This window comes from Cryptomeria japonica, chromosome 7 (assembly GCF_030272615.1).
Source record: "Cryptomeria japonica chromosome 7, Sugi_1.0, whole genome shotgun sequence".
Lineage (NCBI taxonomy): Eukaryota > Viridiplantae > Streptophyta > Pinopsida > Cupressales > Cupressaceae > Cryptomeria > Cryptomeria japonica.
The window spans coordinates 268,881,708-268,904,180 of NC_081411.1; the positions used below are offsets into that span (position 1 = coordinate 268,881,708).

Here is a 22,473-nt window from a genome sequence, read left to right on the forward strand (position 1 = left end):
CTAAGACTAGAAGATCAATCCGATCACTTGTGGGTGATGTGATCTTCATCACATCATCAAGCTTGGAACTTTCGAATATCAAGAGATATCACTTTACTACACACACTTGTACACACACTTGTGATGATCTACAAGGCAAGCTGAGATGGCATTCCAGTCACCATTCGTCCAATCAAAAGGGTTGCAAGTCGACATTCATTCAAGGAGGGAATAAGTGACACGTGGCCCTACATCAACTATTATTTATCTTACCTATCCTCATCTCTCATTGGCCGATGTAATGGTGGTTGTATCAAACCCTAATTAGGGTTTCTGTCTTTCGGTCTTGGCCGTTGGTTGTGAATCAATCTGAGTCGTTCATTGTAAATGAGGCCTCTATATAAAGCTCAATGCTCTCATTTGTAAATGTTAATAGTAGAGGGCTAATCTTATAAGAGTAGAAGAATAGTTGCTAAGGCAATTAGGAATTAGAAGTTAGAGTAGAAGTAGATGAGGAGAGAAGGTAAAGATTGTTGGCAAGATCTTGTTGCAATGGACATATTGTTTTTCATTGAAGTTATGTTGAATTTTGGTATGTGGATTCAACATGTTGCATGGTCTGTACTTCTCATTTGTTTTAATGTTGGTTAATTGAATGAAATTTTTTGTGGATGATTAATGGTGAAATTCATATATCCATACTACTAGCAGTTTGCTGCTTGTAAACTTGCCTTGTGTGGTCAATTGGAATCCTTATTCAAGCTTAACTCCAATTGCTATTCACACATTGATATGCATCGCCTTGATGGTGTCTTTGTTGTTGGTGGTAATTTGAACACCATATATTTACCTTAGAAGATCGCACTAGCTTTGTGGAGTTGTTGATTGATGTCAAAGCGAAGTCTAGTAGAATTTCACCAAGTCATCCACTACATGCTACATTCCAGGATTAGATTAGACTCTCTAAACCCTTTCCTTTGTTCTTTCTTTGTTAGATGAGTTAGTCCCAAGTTCTAGTAACGTTCAAACATTTAAGCATTCACATGCAATGTAATTCCCCTTGTGGTTCCAACATTATCACATCAAACCATTGAGCTTATCCACACATCAAGACTTGACATTTCGGAACCTTAGAGTAGTCTCATTGATTGTGAAGCATAGCATTTGAGAGACTTTGTTCAAGAGAGGATAAGATACCTTGGTATTTTATTTTATGTTTGAGGTGCATAAAAAACACATCAATAGATCCCAGACCAAGCAGTGATAGCTTTGTGTTGTTCTTGTAGCATTGTTGCAAACTAAGTAGAGTAGTTAGAGTTTATTGTTATGGCTGGTTAGCCATTTTTATTTTCATTATAATTGTTGTATTTCAGTTGGAGATTGCTGTGGTAAAAGTGTTTTGTAAAGCATTTCTGACCTATTTATTATTATTACAGTTTGTAGTTTATCTTGTATTGTGGATTTGATTTGTGATTTGGGTTGTTGTCATCCTAATGTAATATCATGATGAAATTTTCAGTTATTATTGTTATTGCAAAACCTAAGTCACAAGGTTCAAATTTGAATTAGAATTCGACGACCATGAAATTCGGATGAAATTTGACGAGGGAAAAATTCAAAAAAAAAATCGGATAAAATTTGCCTTGTATAATTTTGTTTATTTTTTAAATATATGTATACTTCTAATAAATTATCAAAATAGCTTAACATTGCTAAATAGATTTGAAGTCATTATAAAAAGATGGCACATTTATAAAATATAAACCATAAGAAACATGTGAAATCATGCTTGCGAAGATGTTTTCTTTTCAAAAGGTTACAATAAAAAGTTAAGACTTTAGAACTTCAAAAAAGCTCTAAGTCATCAAGAGCACTTGGCTCAGTTGGTGTAGCATAAACCATAAGAAACATGTGAAATCACGATTGCGAAGATGTTTTCTTTTTTAAAAAGTTACAATAAAAATTTAAGACTTTAGAACTTCAAAAAAGCTCTAAGTCATCAAGAGCACTTGGCTCAGATGGTGTAGCACCATCATTTGTACCACTATCCAATTCCTCATCAAGAAAGTCAGGCTCATCTGCAACTGGCATTTCTATGTCTTGTGGAATGCGTTGTTGTGAAGAAGATGTGGAGTCACTTGGTGATTTCTTCATGAACAATTTCAAATTGCTGCAAATGTAGGCAAGATCTCCCAACTTTCCAGACAACAATTTGTTCCTCTTCTTGGAATGGATATGGTCAAAGCAACTCCAATTCCTCTCACAAGCTGATGAACTTGCTTCCTGACTCAGTATTCTAATGGCAAAGCGTTGAAGTTCAGGAGTTTGTGCTCCATAGCTCATCCACCATCCATAACTATGCACCGCATCTCGTGTCATATCATATTTGGCTCCTGCTACTCCAAACAACCCTTTTGCTCTCTTGTATAGCCAATTTTAGTCTTTGATTAGAGATGTGTTGACGTGTATTTTATACACAATCATACACAGAATAAAATACCAATAGGCATCTTATCCTCTCTTGAGAAAATAGTCTCTAACTGCTGAAGATCTGCAAAAAGGATCAGTTAGGTAGACTCCAAGGTTCTTTTAGTAGGGTCTCTACGTGTGGACAAGCTTTTTTAGTGGTATGATGTGATTTGCTGTTTCCTCCAAGGGGTCTTACGCATTCTAAAGCTCGAAGATTTTACTAAACTAAAAAGGAACTTTCAAAAAAAAAGCAAAAGGATAGGGTTTAAAAAGAGGTCTAATCTAGCCTAACCCTATGAATGACTTAGTATGGACAGGACTTGGTAAGATTCAACCAACTTCAATTTTGCCATAAGATAACAACTCAATTGAAATTAGTGCGATCTTCTAAGGTAATATAATGGTATTCAATGCATCAAAGATCAAGGACACTACTACGAAGGTACATATCCAAGACACAATAATGATTGAAGATTAAAGGATTCAAAGTTTTCTCCAGTCGACCACGCAAGGCTTTCCTACAATCAGCAAGAAGCTAGTGGTTTGGACTACGAATCCTACCAAATATCAAATTTCACACTTAGTCCTTCAAATTAACAATCTACTTCGATTGAGCACGATTCAAGTATATCAAACAACCATGAAGATAACTCAAGAAGTTTGCAACAAAACACTATAACTTCAATATTTTATTGATTTCCAAGTCATCATGTACAACAATTGCTTGAATTTCTCTCTTCAAGACTCAATCTTGCTACAAAATAAAATTGCTTCTAACTCTAATCTCTCTTACATCAACTATTTCACTATTCGACTATTGACTATTACTCTCTTCTTAATGAAATGAAAAATGGGGGTATAAATAGCATCCCCAGTTACAATGAAAGGTCCAGATTAAAAGTAAATCAACGGACAAGATCATGACACCAAAACCCTAATTAGGGTTTGTTACAAATGACCTCCTTTTTACTGAACAATATTAAATACATAGCCAAATATTAAATTCGGCACAAAAACCTAGGAGGTATCAACCAATGAGAAATAAGGTGTCATGTCATCTGTAACAACCTTTCATCTAGAATCTTATTCCCTTTCCAATTCTCTTTCTTAGCATATGCAATGAATTTTGTCACGATTCCTTCGATTTCTGTGATTGGAATCTCGGGAAGATTCTTCATACTCTCCTCTAAGTGGATGACCTGATCAAATGCATCTAGAAGAGCTGCGTCCCATGTAGGTTCAAGTTCCTTCGTTCTATCAATCAGGAGCATGGTGGCATACATCTGATCATACTGCTCATCTGTAACATCTGCGTCCTTGCAAAAGATGATCTTGATTCTATCCTCAAATTTTTGCATATCCACATCTGTCTCGACCTCGATCCTTCTGCCAAGAATGGTACGAAGTACCTCAAATACTCTGTCCTGGATCGGATTGATCACCTCCTCAACTTGACCGCATCTAACACTGATGTCCTCGAAGAGAACATTCTTTATATGGAGTAAGGTTGACCACTGAAATAAACTGTGAGAATCACCTTCCAAGATCCTCTCCTGCGCTAAAATTCTTCTGGACGTGTGTCTTATAACTTTCAAGACAGGAATGATAGCGTCCTTGGTATGGGCAAATGCAGCTACTGTTACCATCAATCTGTGGATTATCTCAAGAACTTGGATAGCCTAATGAATGATCTTCGTCATCCTTGTAACAAACTCTATGGCCACTGTATGAGATCTATCCATCCAATTACATGTACGCTGGACCAGGTTCCTAAACCTTTCTGCTTCATTGATCGATTGAAGTGGCAATGCTTGCACTGGTGATCTAACTGGATCCTGACGTCCCAAAGGTTCATTGATGTGACTGAAATATGTTCTCCATGCACCGACCTCTCTCTCAAGCTTTCTATTCTTTTCCACTTCTTCTCTAAGCTTGTCCTTCAATGCCTCAAATGTGTCGGTAGCATCATCCATTGTCTGCTCTGCAGTGGATGGTCCTAACTCAATAGTCTGTATATCATAATCCTCTGCTAGGATCTCACCCTCATATTTGTCTGCTGCCGGTGTAGCTATCTGCAGTTTTCTGGATCCAGTCTCATCTTGAATCATCTTGGACATCTTTGTAGCCTTCTTCTTCTCTGTTACCTCACATGAACGTCCAACAAGGCTCTCTAAATCAATTGCATTGTCTTCGTCTTCTACTACGATCACCTTAGTCAATCTTTCCTTCAACCAATTTGGGATATTTGATCTTGTCTCTTGAACTTGAATCTCTTTATGCACTATTTCTTCTTTTCTGGGAGGAGATGTCATCTCATTATCTTCATTTAAATCATAGTCTTGGAGAGATCCATCTGACGAAACATGCTGTGCCTGTCCTTCCTCCTGCTTGTCATTCTGTACCATAGACTCCATGGACTCTTCCACTTGAGTTGTTCTGTTCTCTGGTCTAGAAGAAGTACCTGGTGTTTGATCTTTGTTGGCCCCTTGCTTTTTCTTGGAAGGCTCTTTCTTTTCTGATCTTTCCTTTCTCTTCGAACCTCTCGGATGGAGATTGCCTTCACTGGCACATCGAAGGTTACCTTCACCTGAATTCCTAGGATTAGGATTGCCTTCACTCACACTAGCTCCACCTTCGGCTGGTTTCTCTTCCAAAGTAAAAGACATAGCTATGCCTTGTTCTCTTAACTTCTGATGCTGAATGTCAACCCATCTGCGAGTACAAGACAAGACTGGTGCCATCAAAGTATCTAAATCCACGATCCCGGGCTCATTCCAATCCAACCTTATTGTTTTGCTTTCTCTATCATAGGAAGACTGGATATGCCTGCCATTGTCCTGAGCTTGGTCGGCCACTCTGTAAATCCTGCATTTCCTGATGAAATCCAAAGGCAATCTAGAATGTATCTTTCGTTTCACTTCAAGATCATCTAGGAGGTTCATCATAAAATCTTCAATTTGATGCTCATGTCTAAATCTTCTATCGACCGTCTCCTTTAAATGTCCATGTGGATCAAAACTCTCTCTCCAAGCAAAAGATGAAAAAGAATACAAGGCTAACTCCTTCTCTGCGTCATCCATGGCTAAGACATTAGGACATACCTCAACTGAATTACCCAAAATAATAGGTACTTGGACTCCATTCTGATGTCTGTGTCTGAATGCCTTTACATATGCTGCCAACTGCCTTGTTACTTCAAGTAACACAATTCTGTTTGTCGGATACCTCGGCAACATGTATGGAGTTAAAGGACATCCATGCACTCTAATGTAAGTAAACTTGGGAAACTGAATGAACCAAGCACCGTACCTCTTGATGAATTCCTGGGCGTCCTGAGATAATCTATTGTGAATCCCTCCTTGCAACGTCCTCGTGATGTTCATCGTGAAGGTATCATTGACTAACTTGTAGTTTTTCCCTGACGGATGATGCAAGTAGGTATAAGATTCACAAGCTCTGACCTCGCCGGGTCCTCTTCCAATCACTCCTCTGTGAGGTAGACCTGCATACTCAACACTCCTGATCAAAGCATAGATGACGTATGAACTCATGTGGAAGGACCTAGTAGCCCTGAGTCTCCTCAACTGTACGTCTAAGCAATGGCTAATTATCCTAGCCCAATGTATTGTACCCTTTCCTTGAACAATCACCTGGATGAAGTAAAACATCCACTTCTCAAAATAGAAGGCATGAGGTGCTCCTGTAACTCTGTTGAGCATAGTAATCAAATCTCTGTACTCCTCCTGGAAATCAATCCTGTGCGGTGTGTTTGGTACCTTGCTTAGACGGGGACGACTCTTGAGTAGCCAGTTCTTGTTGATTATGCTTAAGCAAGCATCTGGATCATCGTCGTACACTGATCTGACTCCTTCAATGCTCTTGTATATCATGTCCCTGTGCTCTGGAAGATGGAAAGCTTCACTTATAGCTTCCTCTGAAAGGTACGCCAAAGTGTTTCCCTCATTGGACACAATTGTCCTGGACTGTGGATTGTAGTGACGGGCACACTCGATCATCAACTTGTGGCACTGAATAGCTGGAGGAAAACCGACCGCCTTGATGATGCCACTCTCTATTATTCTCCGGGCGACAGGTGATGGCTTGCCAATGTAAGGGACCTCTCGAAACTTCTTCGTGCTAAAGTTCCCCAAGTTTGTATCTCCAATGTTGCTCCACTTCGACACGATCTTGGTCTCCACTTCTTCGGTCTTCTGATCTTCTTTCATGAGAGCTGAGCGACTGGTGGATGCTCCCGCCTTCGGGGTCGCCATACCTACGCACCATTTCATTATAAGAACTTGATTTTGCAATAAATAACATAGATTAGAGAGAGAAGTTTTTAGGAAACGTCATGATAAGTCTCTAGAGTTATCATTTCCTAAAACAACGATTGAGCTAAGAGAACCAAAATTCAAAACTTCAAAATTTAAAATATGACGATGAATGAATAAAAGCAATAAAATCAAATCGCCATACCTCAAAAGAGAGCTAACTCTAGAATGCAAAAAGACAAAATTCGCCTAGGCAAAATTGAGGTATAAATGATCTTCAATGTTATCTCCTCAAAAGATCAACTTCGCCACCTTTGTCTTCAACGTGATCTTCAAGTTCGCCTTTGATGTGGTCTTCAACTCTTGGCAAATTCACTCAAATGAAGTATCGCACCACCTTTGATGTATTAGCGCCACCTTTGGTTTGAATGGAATTCGCACCCCTTCAAGCACACTTCGCACTATCTTCTTTCTCCTTAATCCGCATGTAGAGGGATAAAAATAATGATGTGAAAATAATAGTTTTCACCCCCCTATATATAGCGCTTGCACCTCAATTCATCCCTTAGGCCGACTTGATAAAATATAGCAATTTTGAACGATTTTTAAATGATTTTTAATTAAATAACAAGGCCGACCTACATGCCAAAGCGCTCCAATTCGATTTTTTATAGATTAATTAATAATTAATTAAATGCCTTTCGTTTTTAATTTATAAATTTCGATTTTTAATAAAGGCAAAATAATTAATAAATGATCAACACCATATTAAATGCTAATTTAAATAGGATTTTCAATTTTATCGAACTTAGCATTTAAGGGAAATTTGAAATGTTTATTTGGCGCCAAAATTATGAAAATGAAAGGGACGTACCTCATCGCCCTGGTCCCTTGGAGAGGGACAGGAGCGATTCATGATTTTTGTCTTGATTCTTGCAACTTCAATGTTCATCTCCTTCCTTTCCATGTTCAATATCGATCATTTTGATGGGTCCTTTGAGTTAGATCGTCTTGCATGTGTGCTTAAGTGCCTTTGGATGTTCATCGCCCTGGTCCTTGTCCAAAGGACAGGAGCGATCTCCATGTTTTCATGTTCAATATGCATTTTTGATCCTCGAACTTTCATTGTGAAGCGAATAACATCTTTGCTCGTTTCTTCTACGCTTGTTCCATTTGTTTTCATGAAGTGTTCGGACGTTTAGAGGGATCATCGCCCTTGTCCCTTGGAGAGGGACATGAGCGATCCATGTCTTTCTCTTTAATCTTAGCAACTTTAAACTTCGATCTTTGTTGTGATGTCTTCCAAACGCCGTCCCTCACCTTGTCCCTCCTCGCCTTGCCTTGACTTTGAAGGAATATGAGTGTTTTTGATGGGATCACCTTGGTCCTTGTCCAAAGGACAGGAGCGATATGAGCTCTTTAGCATGTTTAACAATGTTTGGACGTTCAAAACACTTGCATGTCCTCTTCAAAGAACGCCTTGGACCTTGCATAACCTTGCGAAGCTTTGACTTGGCATGAACTTGGAGCAAAACGAAGAATCCAAAGCAAATCGCCCTGGTCCCTTGGAGAGGGACAGGAGCGATATGGTCTCTATGTTTAATTTGATGATCATTTTACGTTCAAAATCCTTTTGTATCACCCTCTAATCATGCCATGGACCTTCTACAATCTCGCAAAACTTTGACCTTACGTAAATCTTGCATGAAGTGGCCAATATATCCAACATCGCTCTGGTCCCTTCCTGAGGGATAGGAGCGAAGTTCATCATTATGTGCTTGTTCTTGTTTTTACCAACTTGCAATCATCTTCATTACGTGAAATGATGTCCTTTTGACCCTCTTGGTTGCTCGAAACTTGTTTACCTTTTGAAATTTACGCCATTATAGAGATATCGCTCTGGTCCCTTCCTGAGGGACAGGAGCGATCTGGGTATTAGAGTGTAAATCTCTTTATTGTGATGACCTTTAAGCGCTTGTGCTCGATGAAGATGTCTTGAAATGTCCTTGCCACCCTCGTTCCTTGTCTTAGAAGGTCTTGAACTTGGAGGAACGGCCTTGAACCACCGTATCGCCCTGGTCCCTTGGAGAGGGACAGGAGCGATCCATCCCTTGTGGCCTTCATTCCACTTTGTCAGGTCCCAAATTTATATTCAACGGACTCGTCATGCTCTACCCCATTCATCCATGCCTTGATATCGTCTGCAACTTGGCAAGAAAATCAATTATAACAAAAATCGCTCTGGTCCCTTCCTGAGGGACAGGAGCGAACTAGGCCTTTTGGGACCCTTGCAGACGTTTTAGAATCTTCAATTTGTATTCAATGCGTTCATCTCACACTCTTCCTTGCCTTTGAACGTAAACTTGTCTTGATTTTTGCCTGGATTTTGCCCAATGAAGGACATCGCTCTGGTCCCTTCCTGAGGGACAGGAGCTATAAGGTACTTCGCTCTGGTCCCTTCCTGAGGGACAGGAGCGAACTTTGCATTCTGGACCCTTCTCCTTCGTGTTTGCATCTCAAATTATATTCATCTGGTAAAGCATCTCCCTTTGGACCCCTTCAAATCATCAAGTCGTCGAAATCTCGCAAGGACAAGGCAAAATTTGATTTGTAGCTCCGGTCCTTCACTGAGGGACAGGAGCGATTTTCCTCCTGGAGGCATTTCTGTGTTCATGAAAATCTTCAATTTATATTCAATGGAAAGATCTCGCCTTTCCCATCACTTACAATTCGTAATTCATCTGAACTCTGCAGGAATAGTGCGATATTTGAAAACGAGCTCCCGTCCTTCACTGAGGGACAGGAGCGAATTTGCTCCTACAGGCCAAAATAACATGATTTTTCACATTTAAACACTTCACAAGGCGAAAACAAATCATTTCAAATGCCTAGGATCAAAAATCATAAAGGTCAAAATTTGGTCAAAAATATTCAATCAGACAAAAATACACATTTCACTTTCAACACTTAGACAAATTAAGCTTTGCATCAACATTCCAATTGAACATTAAACCATTCTGGCGAATTTATTGCATTCAAAATTAGCATCCTAGAAAAGGAAGCTCGAAAGCTCTCAAAAACGACTGGATTTTGGCCTGAAAAGACAAAAATAAAAACCCTAGGGGTTGACCCTAAATCCAGACAACTAACTGACTAACAAAATCCTAAAAAACGAAGCAAAAGGCGAGCAAAAAGAGGGGGGGGGGTCCCCATTTGCGATGGGGCGATGTGTGAAATGGTCACAACAAGATGCAATTGCTGGATCTAGTTCAAATTTGCTAATGGCTTCATGAAACCCTTTCATAATTTCCAAATCAGCTTGTCGATCAATATGAAATAGCTTAGTCTCCAAATAGCAAGCTGCTGCATGTAAAGGTGTGTGCATCATTTTCCATCTGGAATCAATTGCTGCCCATATCTCCATGTACTCTGCATCTACATTATTTAGTGCTCTTTGAATAGCTTCCTTACAACGATCCATGCTTTCATAAAGCATGCCAAGGCAAGGTTTGTCACCATCAACCATACGAAACACACCAACAATTGGCTCACATATACTCAAAACCTTTGTTCCACTTTAGAACTTCAAAAAAGCTCTAAGTCATCAAGAGCACTTGGCTCAGTTGGTGTAGCATAAACCATAAGAAACATGTGAAATCACGATTGCGAAGATGTTTTCTTTTTTAAAAAGTTACAATAAAAATTTAAGACTTTAGAACTTCAGAAAAGCTCTAAGTCATCAAGAGCACTTGGCTCAGATGGTGTAGCACCATCATTTGTACCACTATCCAATTCCTCATCAAGAAAGTCAGGCTCATCTGCAACTGGCACTTCTATGTCTTGTGGAATGCGTTGTTGTGAAGAAGATGTGGAGTCACTTGGTGATTTCTTCATGAACAATTTCAAATTGCTGCAAATGTAGGCAAGATCTCCCAACTTTCCAGACAACAATTTGTTCCTCTTCTTGGAATGGATATGGTCAAAGCAACTCCAATTCCTCTCACAAGCTGATGAACTTGCTTCCTGACTCAGTATTCTAATGGCAAAGCGTTGAAGTTCAGGAGTTTGTGCTCCATAGCTCATCCACCATCCATAACTATGCACCGCATCTCGTGTCATATCATATTTGGCTCCTGCTACTCCAAACAACCCTTTTGCTCTCTTGTATAGCCAATTTTAGTCTTTGATTAGAGATGCAATTGCTGGATCTGGTTCAAATTTGCTAATGGCTTCATGAAACCCTTTCATAATTTCCAAATCAGCTTGTCGATCAATATGAAATAGCTTAGTCTCCAAATAGCAAGCTGCTGCATGTAAAGGTGTGTGCATCATTTTCCATCTGGAATCAATTGCTGCCCATATCTCCATGTACTCTGCATCTACATTATTTAGTGCTCTTTGAATAGCTTCCTTACAACGATCCATGCTTTCATAAAGCATGCCAAGGCAAGGTTTGTCACCATCAACCATACGAAGCACACCAACAATTGGCTCACATATACTCAAAACCTTTGTTCCACTTTCCCAAAAGCTACTATTTAAAACAATTTGCTCTATGTTCTTGCCTTTGGCACTATTAGAAAGCGCTGAATTTTCCCACTCATTGGAACAAACGACAGATCTCAAAGCTGCTTTCTCTTCAACAATTCTTTTCAAAGATATAAAATGAAGCAAATCTTGTGTCACAAGGCCTCAACAACTCCCTAGATGCATGCTGCCTGTAAAGACTCAATGTGAGACGATGATTTCTTATGAAGTTTGCAATTGCTCTCCCTCTATGAATTGCTTCATGTATCCATGGAAACTTAGCCAAATCATGAAGCAACAAATCCAAACAATGTGCTGCACATGGACTCCAATATATTTGTGGGTATTTCTCAACAATCAGTTTTCCAGCTCCCACACAATTTACTGCACTGTCAGTTACCACTTGAACCACATTTTCCACCTCTACTTCAAGAATGGCTTCCTCTAATATTTGAAATATGTATTTAGAAGTTTTCTTGTGGTTCATGGTGTCAATTACTTTCAAGGAGGCGACACCTTCAGGACAAGCCGCCAAAACATTGATCAATGGCCTTTGACATATATCTGACCATCCATCGCTCAATATGGTGCAACCTGTTGCCTTCCAAGAGGCTTTGACCTCAGCTAGTTTCTCAGTCACTCTTACTTTTGACCTCTCCAAAAGACTTGTCTTGAAAGCCTCAGAAGTAGGAGGTGTGTACCCTTTGCCAAACTCTGCAACTTTTTGAATTGCATTGCGAAAATACGGACTTCTAGCTTCATTGAATGGAATAGCACTTGTGTAAAACAAATCTGCTAGTGCATCATCCACCTGTTGTTTCTCTACTGGTTTCCAAAGACTTTTCAAAGTTCCACTCTCTTTGGATGCCTATGTGGCCTTGGGTAGACTTGAAGAGGAAGACATAATAGATGTGGATCTAGATACATCCTCTTCAATTTTCTGTTTCTTTTGTGCTACCTGTATCTTTCTTGAAATCGAAGGGGCTTGCTCTTTGTCTAAAATAGCTCTAATTTCTTTGGACACATTTGGACGTGCAGTAACACCTCCACCTTTACCCCCTGAAATACCAAGCAAGTGGTCCCTTATCCTTGTTAAAGTTCCGGTATAAACTTTCGGGCACAAGTTACAATGAAGATAAGTATTATTGTGGGTCACATGTTTCCATCCCTTTGAAGTTGATTTGTTGGGAGTCATTACAATCTGTCCAATTTAGAAGAAAAATGATTTTTGATATTTAAAACATGGATTAAATTTTATTTAAAAACATTAAAACAAAAAATATACATGTTAATTTTTAGCTCCAAAAAGAAAAATAATTCAATAAGTTTAAAACTTTATTTAAATATAATATTTGTTATATTTAACTCTAAAAAACATATATATAATAAAATCATTGTAATAAAGCTTTCAAATAATTAAAATATATACAAGTATTATAATACGTTTATAAAAAAATCTTCCACCTTTATGCTAAACTGTAATAAAAGTCATTGTAATAAAATATATAGTAAAAGTCATTGTAATAAAATATATAATAAAAATCATTAAATCATCATAATAAAATATATACAAGTATTATAATACTTGTATATATTTTTTTATAATAATGAAAAAATTGACTAATAAAATATATAACACAATAATATTTCTTCAAAAAAATTTATAAAACTATAAAAATAAATTATATCACTATCGAATGCACAAAAAAAAATCAATGGCAAAGGAAAAAAAATGAATCGGGCGGGCGCCTACCTGAACACGGCAAAACTGCGAACTGGGAACTTGGCTTGGCTATGGCAGCGACGGTAGTGGTGGCGACCCTTCAGGCAACGCAACGACGGTCAACAGACAACGCAGCGATGGCAAGGCTTGCAGTGACAACGACCCTTCAGGCTTGCAACGATGGCGACCCACTTTGAGTTCCGCCGAAAAAATACAGCTACGACGACCCACGCACAATGGGAGTTCTGTGTTTACAGAGGCAGAGATGAACCTTTTATAAAAAAAATACACCGACAATCTTAAAAAACCCTAAACGTGTTTAAAAACCCCCCCAAAATAAACGCTTTTTAAATGTTCGCTTTAATTTCAAAAAATGACGTCTGGCCGTACGATTTTTGGGCTGAATTTGAACGTATTTTTTTAAGAGGTTTGAAATTTGATCAAAATTGACCTTCATGCTTGAAATACGGCGATTTCTGTGACTTAGTGCAAAACTATGGTTGAATCTAGTTTGTGGAGTTTGGTAAATTAGATTTAAAGCTGCAATTATCTTTCATGATGAGCTCAACCTACAATATTAGGCTTTGATATAACCTGCATGAATGCAAGGCAGATTTTCTGGGTATTCCCATTAATGTAAATGTGCTTTAGGGTTTATGAGGTTTGGTTTTACAACCGAGTTGTTAATGTTGTGGGTAGTCATTGATACACATTTAGGGTTTGTATTATTAATTCCGTCAACTATTTACCATAAATATTTGATTGTGACAATATAAGCTATACCAGAGCAGCTGATTTAAAATAATATTTGCAGAAGGTTTGATAAATATTTGCAGTCATATTTAGCAAGGAGATTACATCTGTCTTGACACTAGAGCCTAGAGCAATAGCTTTGGCTTTGTTGTCGGAAGCTTTTTCCATGTGAATGGCATTTGGAATAGTCATATTGCTACATACATCTTTGATTATTCCTCCTTCACGCATCCTAGGGTTTCCTTTGGAGGTCCCTTCAAAGTTGTGTAAGGCTTTGTGATGCAGAGCAGGGTGGTTGTATTTAACCAACTCAAACGACTCTTTGCCAAAATCCTAACACTTCAAATAAAGTGATTTTCTTCACAATTTGACCCTAGGCCTTGTAGGACAATGAACAGGGTTTTTCTAGCATAATTTCCCAACCAGGTCTCAAATCCAGAATCTGATCACCATTTAGGATACCCTTTTTGGCATTTGACAACATATTTTGAAATAGACAGGGGTTACTTTGGAGTGAAGGGCTCAAAAATTGACTGTCCTATTTCTCCAATAGGCTTGTTTAGGACAGCAAATTGGGTTTTTTGGCCATAATTTTCAGTGCAGACACAACATAAAAAATGTAAACATATTTTCAGACACCCATTTGGACCTTATACAACATATCTCAGAACCAAGGTAGGTTACTTTGTACAGAATGCTTCAAAACTTGACTGTTCTGCTTGTTGACTAGATTTAATTAGACAAATATGCATGCAAGAGAAAAGAACAGTCACCTATATCTTTCACAAATCAAAGAAATAGGCCAATTGCTCCGGTGAGACTGAAAAGGACCTTATTACAGACCTTTCCTCCAATTCTTATCAAAATCCAATGGTGGAAATAAGAGTTATGCCATTTTTTCCAAACTAGTAAACCCTAGGTAGAGTTCCAGGAAGCCTGCACTAAAATTGCCATAACTTTCGCCAAACTTAATGAAATTCAACCAAACCAAAACCAAATGAAAGGTAACTCATTTATCTTTCCAACCATACCACATTCAGGTCGTACAAATTCCGTACATATCTGTACCCATCAAGAAAACAGCAAAGAAGCGTTCAGAAAATGCAGGAAAATAGAATTTAATTGCTTCCAATCTTTACAAAACATCAAAAACCCCCTTGTTCTTGACCATACAAGGCCTTTTAAACCGTTTTCAACAGATCCTCAACAATCACTAACTACCTTTCAAATTACAACTGTTCAATTTCCCACATTTACAACTTATGGCTCTTCATATTCTATGTTTTGCAATTTTTACAACACTTAGCAAAATTGACAACTTGTGCAACTTGACACTCCAACACACCTAGCGACCTAATATGGACTCCAGCACACATAACATAGTCTTAAATGACCTTATTACATGGAAGAACATCAAACAAAACCAAAATGCTAATTTTGAACCTACTAAACCTAGGGTGCTCCTGCACCACTTTGCCATTTAATGGGGGTTCCCTTTTTTCATTTTTCCTATCCTGCTTAACATTATTTAGTGGGAATCTTTTTTTGTTTGTTCGCTATGAGGTATTTGTTTGATTTATTTATCTAATTCAAAACTTTATTGAATCTTATTTTGAACTTTTTCTAGAAGTTGGTAGAACTTTCAAAGTCTTAGTTTATTGCAGTTCAAAGTTCAAAAATAAATCACAAGATATGTGACAGAAATAAATTTTCAATCACGTACCAAAATCAAACTGAATCTCAGATCCTGGTGATATGATTTATACATCTGTCAAGGGGCAAGTTCAAGAGGAAGCAGTTTAAGTGTACAGTGACATTTATTATACCTTTTGTATTCTTTTCCTTACGATTCAGAGTAAAAAAATACTAGTTTCACAGCTACTCATATTGAAGCCCTCTAAATCTTAATTCCAGCGGTAAAAATGGATATGAAACCTGTGGCTTTATGACAAAGAAATGAAGAAAATAATAGAGGCATGTCCAGCATTTTAATTACTGTTTTGAGAAATCAACTTAAGTCCTGTTTAGCAATTAAAAGATGGACACCCAAACGACTATAACATGACAAGATGAGAATAATGGGCCGAGCTCTAGCCGCAGATATTAACTAGACTTGAGTTGATCTGATTAATGACAGAAGGCTTTTCAGGAATCTTCTATCATCTCTATGCTATTCTTTCCAATAAACACCCAGGTCAATTGCGTGCAATCACCTATAACAACTCCAACAAGCTTGTCTTGTCCTAAAACAATTGAATGCAGATGTGAAACCCCAAGGTCTTATTTTCAATTGTGCTAGCATGGGTTCTAGTGATAGTGCGTTGTTAACCATAAAGATAGTTTAAAGTCACCTGCAGCAATGTTGCTGGTGCTTTGTGGTGCAGCAATTTCACATGCAACAAAGGTCACTAGTGTTTCAAATTGTCTTAACTGAACCTAGTAGTTTGTCAACTGTTGTCTAAGTATCCAACAGATACACTCGATAGCCTGTATTAATGTTTTTTCCTGTTGGGGTGATCCTATTGCTTGCTTGCATTAATGCTGTAGGTGCGGCACCTGCGGCAATGTTGCTGGTGCTTTGTGGTGCAGCAATTTCACATGCAACAAAGGCCACTAGTGTTTCAAATTGTCTTAACAGAACCTAGTAGTTTGTCAACTGTTGTGTAATTATCCAACAGAAACACTTGATAGCCTGTATTAATGGTTATTCCTGTTGGGGGTGATCCTATTGCTTGCTTGCATTAATGCTGTAGGTGTGGCTGAATGGCTAGGGCATGCAATTGAGCAAGTTTGGTAGCATTCAACAGCTGCACAAAAGACATAAACTGCCATGTGGGTATTTGTTGGTGGTAGCAGATTTTGAATCAACAAGAGAGAGGAAGTCAAGGGGGCAGTTTGTGTTTGCAATTATCGTGTTCCCTCTAATTGGGACAACTATTCATTGCCCTTGATAATAACTATTTCCTTGATGGGAGGCACCATTTTGTCTTTTTGACAGTGACTGTTTTCCCTTGATTGGGTGACTTTAATCCCAGACAACAATGTTTTTACGCTTTTTAGTGTGTGATTCTTCATCTTTCCTTTCAGATTACTAACTGCCCAGGCGTTTTTTCCTCTTCTGAGTGCATCAGATCTTATTTCTTGGTGGGTGTGCATTTCATCATGTTGGACACTGTTTTCCTATTGTTGGTGGCCCTCTTTTCTTGACCTAGGACTGTGACTATTTTCCTTGCTAGGTGGCATTGGTTTGTCCCCTTGACGATGGCTGTTTACTCACTACTGAGCAGCAACAGTTCAGGGCAGCAATCATCCACTTTCCTAGCCGGTGCATATTTGAATGGGTAGACAGAAGGTGTAGAGACAAAAGTGGACGAAATGGAGGGAAGAGAAGCCTTCCTGTTATTTGATAGCAGAAGCCATTATATGAGAGATGATTGGCTGACAGTGAATGCTGAAATTCCATGATGGGCTGGTTGGTAGAGATTGCTGGAGCCACGCAGAGGTTGACTGGTTAGGAGAGTGAAGGAGGAAGTATGTTACTGCAAATGTGGCGAAGCAGCTCCCTTTAGGCATCTAGATTGAGTGGTCGTTGTTGTCCCATTTGGTAGTGGTAATAACTGATTTATAGTAGGTTGTATACTGAGCCAATGGGGCTAATTCACCTAGGTTTTGGACAGTTCCATGTGTGGAATAGCAGAATCCTTTTCATGGAGTTGGAGGTAGAAATCTATCACTCATTAGGGAGGCTTTGGTCCTTAATTTCCATTGCTGGGAATGTCGCTGTATTTAAATGTCATCTTTAAGGCATATATGGATCTGATTGAACTTGGTTTGGTGAAGTAGAGCTTCTGTAAAAATTGAGAGGCAACATATAAACATGCAGGACTCTGGATTACTGGCTCAAGGAGCAAATTCTTGCTCTTTGTGGAGTTTAATCCCATTTGAATGTTTTTCCACAGTTAACTTTGTCTCTGAAAATGTGTGATTGCAAGGTTCTTTTATTTCCACATGTTTGAAGTTCTCTATGTTTTCCCTTTATTTGCTATAGTCATTATGTTTGGCATCCATTATAGGCTGTGTTGGTGTGTGTTGAGATAATTTTGAGAGCTTCTCATTAAAGCCATTTGTTGATGATTGAGTGTGACATAGCTACCCTAGTTTATGGATCACTAATAGCTCCCATTAGGGCCTCTAGTGGAGTTTGGAGGCAGGAATTAAGGTCTTCAAGTCCTAGGGTCCTTTTGGTGCATGCCATTTTTTATAATTTTGAACCAATTGTTGATAAATCTTTTCAATCGCTTGAAAATCAAATCATCAATTTATGCTGCTGAGATCCTAATTGCTGAAGACAAAAATGACAAAAGATACAAAAATCTAGGGTTTTATCAAGGGTTTGTGAATTTGTTTTTTGTGGGAGTCTGCAGATAGAGCTCATGAAAAACTTGTGAGTTGCAGGTGAGACTCACTGACTAGCTTGGCAAGAATTTGGTCTTCGGATTTGCTTGCAAGTTCTCGTGAGTTTGGCAAGAACCCATACCATGTTTGCAAATTATGGGTAAAATTGCATGCTAGAATCTATCCAAAGTAAACAATTTTTGGTAGCCCTGTTTACTTAAAGATGCTGGATGTGAGATTGTGATCAGATGAGAGCTTGATTGTTCATATGGGTGCTCACTATTATAGTTTATTGTAGCCGAGATGTGATTATATCTTGAATTATGCCCCCTGATTGAGAATATAAGCATCCAACATGTCCCCATTGATTGTGCCATCAAACTCGGAAACAGACAATGTGATGTACAACACAAAACAGTTTGTGCAATTGGGCTGGTGAAAGGAATGAAAATGGTAGTTCAGTGGTTGCCCCATGAGATGCTGTAACATTTTTGTGATCAGCTGCATAAAGAAGAGTTGAAATGAAGTTTTCTGCTGTTGGTCGTGGATCTTTTGAATGAATAATTGGAGCAAATTGGAATTTTGGCTGGAGTTTGGTGGATTTACTGAACTGCTCATCAAAAATGGGAGGCCAGATCTATAGAAATTTGATGAGCAGAAATTGAATCACTTATTTGAAAATATAAACTGGCAACTTAAGTCTAGACATCTAGCAATCTGGAATTCCAAATACACAATCTGTGAATTAAAGACTAGAGAAACTCAAAAATTCAGAAATGGGAAGGGTCTGATCGTTAGGCTTTGGTACGAATTGATATGACTATTTCTAAGTCATGAATATATGTTATAGAAGCCTATATATGCGGGATAAAAATCTCTCAGTGACATTTCATTATCCTAGTTGTCTGTCCACTTCTAATTTATATTATTGCCTTTACTATTTTAGCTGCTCCAGTTGTTGGCCTATAGTATAGTTCATTCCCGGTGGATCCTTTATATTTACTCCAGATGTGAGTAGTTTTAATTCATCACTTCCTGCCTATTTAAACTGTTTTATCTGTCAACCTAGCTTTTTATAATTTAATTATTCCCATCTACTTGCATATTGATATGATTCATAAATATTTGATAATTATCAATTTATCATTAAAATATTCACTATATTAGATGTCCTCATCATAAATGGGGCTTATTTTTTTCCTTATATTGATTGGAATGAAATATAAGAAATCTGCCAGACGAGCATGAATTGAAGGAACACTTAACCATAACATTTTTTAGTAGGGCACCAAAGCTCTCTATGTCAATGCTTGATGCTTTTGACTCACTGCTTCTCACTGTTTACACTCATAATTGTTTTTCACTTTAGTGTTTTCTGTTTATCCTGATCTGCAGACAAGTATTGATATGGCTACAGCATTGCATCAGCAGAAACTGTCCCTAGAAAAAGACAGAAAATAGTTATCCTGGGAAACTATCTATTGTGTTTTTCTCACTATAATCAATTTTGACAAGACGTGAACAGTTATCAGATATGAATAGATTCTTACTGGCAAATGTTTTCAACTAGCTTTTGGTTCAACCTTTATTCAGTATTCTCTTCTCACCAGTTTTCATTGTGTGCTTTTCTGTGACAAGACCTGAATGGTTATTAGATGTGCTAAACTTGTTATTGTCAAATCCTTTCTGCTAGCTTTGCTTCTGGTTTAAATTTTGTTCTGTATTCTCTTTTCCATAGTTTCCATTCTCCATTTTTCTTTGACAATGTTGTTATTTTTTCAAATTTAATACATTTTCTAAAATTATTGTGACCTTCACTGTCATTTTACCTGAACTTTTCTAGTACAGTGGGTCATTACGAGGAAACATATTCAGTGTATCAATATTTTTCTGTGAAATGGCAAATGATAGAGCAAATATGGCCTCATGAAAGGGCAAATGATAGAGAGGCTTTCCAAATTTCCAAAAATTGAACCATTGAGCTTCTCAGGAAGGTAGAGATCTGGAGGAAAGTCTGAAAAAGACAAAGGCGTGCTCCCCAGGAAGAAAAAACAGTGGATATTGAAGCTTCCACTGTTGGACCGAATGAATACCCTTAAAAGATTCCTGAGAAAGGTGACTCTGAGGTGGGCGTGTAGGTCAAACTTATTGGCTTGTCAGCACAAACAGTATCAGGGCGTCAAGTTGATTCAGCCACAACAATTCATACAAGGAGAGAAACATAAGAGGTGTCTGGCTGCAACAAAATACTTTTACAAAACTCATCGTAGGTATTTAAGGGGCTAGTGGCATTCTGACAATCAGGAAAAATTCTCTACCCCCTGGCTCACGTACCCATGCTATAGCAGCAGCAGAACCACCATTATCCAAAAGAAACCTGATCCTTGTGCCTGTGCTACCAATGCCCAGCTCTCCAGCCACCTTGGCTGGCTGTGATTTGAGCACCAAAAAACTCTTTTGGAGGGCAAACTGGCCCTGCAGAGAGTTTTCTTTTTCTCCTTTTATATCCGAGTCATTACCAGCTGGGCCTGAACTTTCACCTGTTATCACTGTCACAATAACAGCACTAAAGCATTTATTATTACTATTTTTAAGGATGAAATCTACTATTTTTAATATTTTAGCCTTTCTCCACTAGCTGCTTTAACCCAGTGCATGTTCCAGGCAGTAGCAAAATACGTATTTTTACTTATAAATACTATAGTGAAGTTTCTGTCTGTTGAATTCTTCCAGCTTGATGTTTTTTTGCGCGTTTATAATGTTCAATTTCAATATAATGTCAGTAGTTGATAAGCTAACACTGTATTCCCAGATTATTAATTAGCAATGATAATGAGAAATTGTGTCTTGCCTAAGGTAGGCAAGTGATTGGCTTTGCTGTTGTAAAACATTACTGTAGTCTCTTAAATGCCTTTCATAATGAAAGTATATATTTACAACGAGTTCTTTTGCAACGAATTGCCCTCAGGTATGGGACTTAGGTGGTCAAGAACGTCTTCGAGCATCATGGGCAACATACTACCGAGGCACAAATTCTGTTGTGGTAGTTGTTGACAGTACAGATAGGGCAAGGATTGCAATTATCAAAGATGAGCTTTTTAAACTCTTGCAGCATGAAGATCTTGAACATGCAGTTTTGCTTGTCTTTGCCAATAAGCAGGACCTTAAAGAAGCAATGACTCCTGCAGAGATTAGTGATGCTCTATCTTTACATTCTATAAAAAATCATGATTGGCACATACAAGCTTGTTGTGCTCTAACAGGGGAAGGACTATATGATGGGCTGGGCTGGATTGCACAACGTGTGACTGGATCCAGTTAACTTCTGGAATTAAATGTTCTATTTTCATGTAAGATGTTTTCTTAATTCTTGGTCCTTAATTGTTAAGGCAATGAATCCGTGGTTTTCTAAAAGCAATCTGTTTTTTGAGCTGCCCTTTGCATTGCTCTTATAAATAAATTAATGGCTTGGATTGTGTTTCCTTTGTAGTAACAATTTATCCACAGAACATGCTGCCTCTTATAGGTATGCACACTTGCATTAGCCAACTACCCTGTTCAGTGCTCAAAATTATGATTTATTAATTTTTTATGAGTTGCTCTCGTCAACTATTTTGTGGAAGACTCTAAGTCCCCATTCACATCTAGTGCAAAGTTTGAAATCCAGGATAAATACTATATTCTTTAGACTTACAAGTCAAACGCACCATCCTTTGTGGGAAATCCCTTTTGCTTCATCTAAGCATTCTCTGCAGGCACATACATTAGGCATTTTGGTTACTAAATGATGATGATTGACTTGAAATAATACAGCCAGGGTATATTTCACTCAAACTAGGTATTGCAGGTTTCAAAACCAAATTATGCATAAGGTGCATTGCACATCAGTAGTCATTGATACTAAATAATTTTAATGATTATTAGGTTACTATATGATTTTTATAGAACATGACAAATTATTAATATTTAAATGGTGCACATCATATTAATTATTGCAATGATAATATCAGTCTATTTTAGTGTGAGTTAACGAAAGCCTTTGGAGGCCAGCCTAGGCAAACGAATGTAGCATTCTATTTCAGCTAGTTTAGGCAAATGATTGTGTGAAAGTCATAAAATGACAGGCAAACTATCTCTTTGAAAGGTGGAATGTTGGAACTCGTTTTACATGTGAGGGGAGAGTCACTCTCAATGGTCTTCTAGCTAGGTTGCTACAAGAAGAGTGTAACCGTTCAACATACATCATTTACCTCTTGGGCAAATTAATAATGTATCTTAAAGTAGGGTGTGCTTATAAAGTGTGCAATTAATGCTACTTCCAATCAAACCTCTGTTGTCAAAAGGTCATCAATAACT

At 38.1% G+C, this 22,473-nt stretch overlaps 1 protein-coding gene across 4 annotated transcripts in view; it reads left to right on the plus strand.

Annotated features, from left to right (window-relative positions):
* LOC131033962 (uncharacterized) overlaps positions 1-21,712 on the plus strand; it is a 48,501-nt gene extending 26,789 nt beyond the window's left edge. For all 4 annotated transcript variants that reach the window (XM_057965283.2, XM_057965285.2, XM_057965286.2 and 1 more), the window contains one exon: positions 21,086-21,712. In XM_057965283.2, the coding sequence (XP_057821266.1) occupies positions 21,086-21,439 (354 nt within the window). In that variant the 3' untranslated portion in view covers positions 21,440-21,712. The remainder of the gene's footprint in view (positions 1-21,085) is intronic.
* The last annotated feature ends 761 nt before the right edge of the window (positions 21,713-22,473 follow it).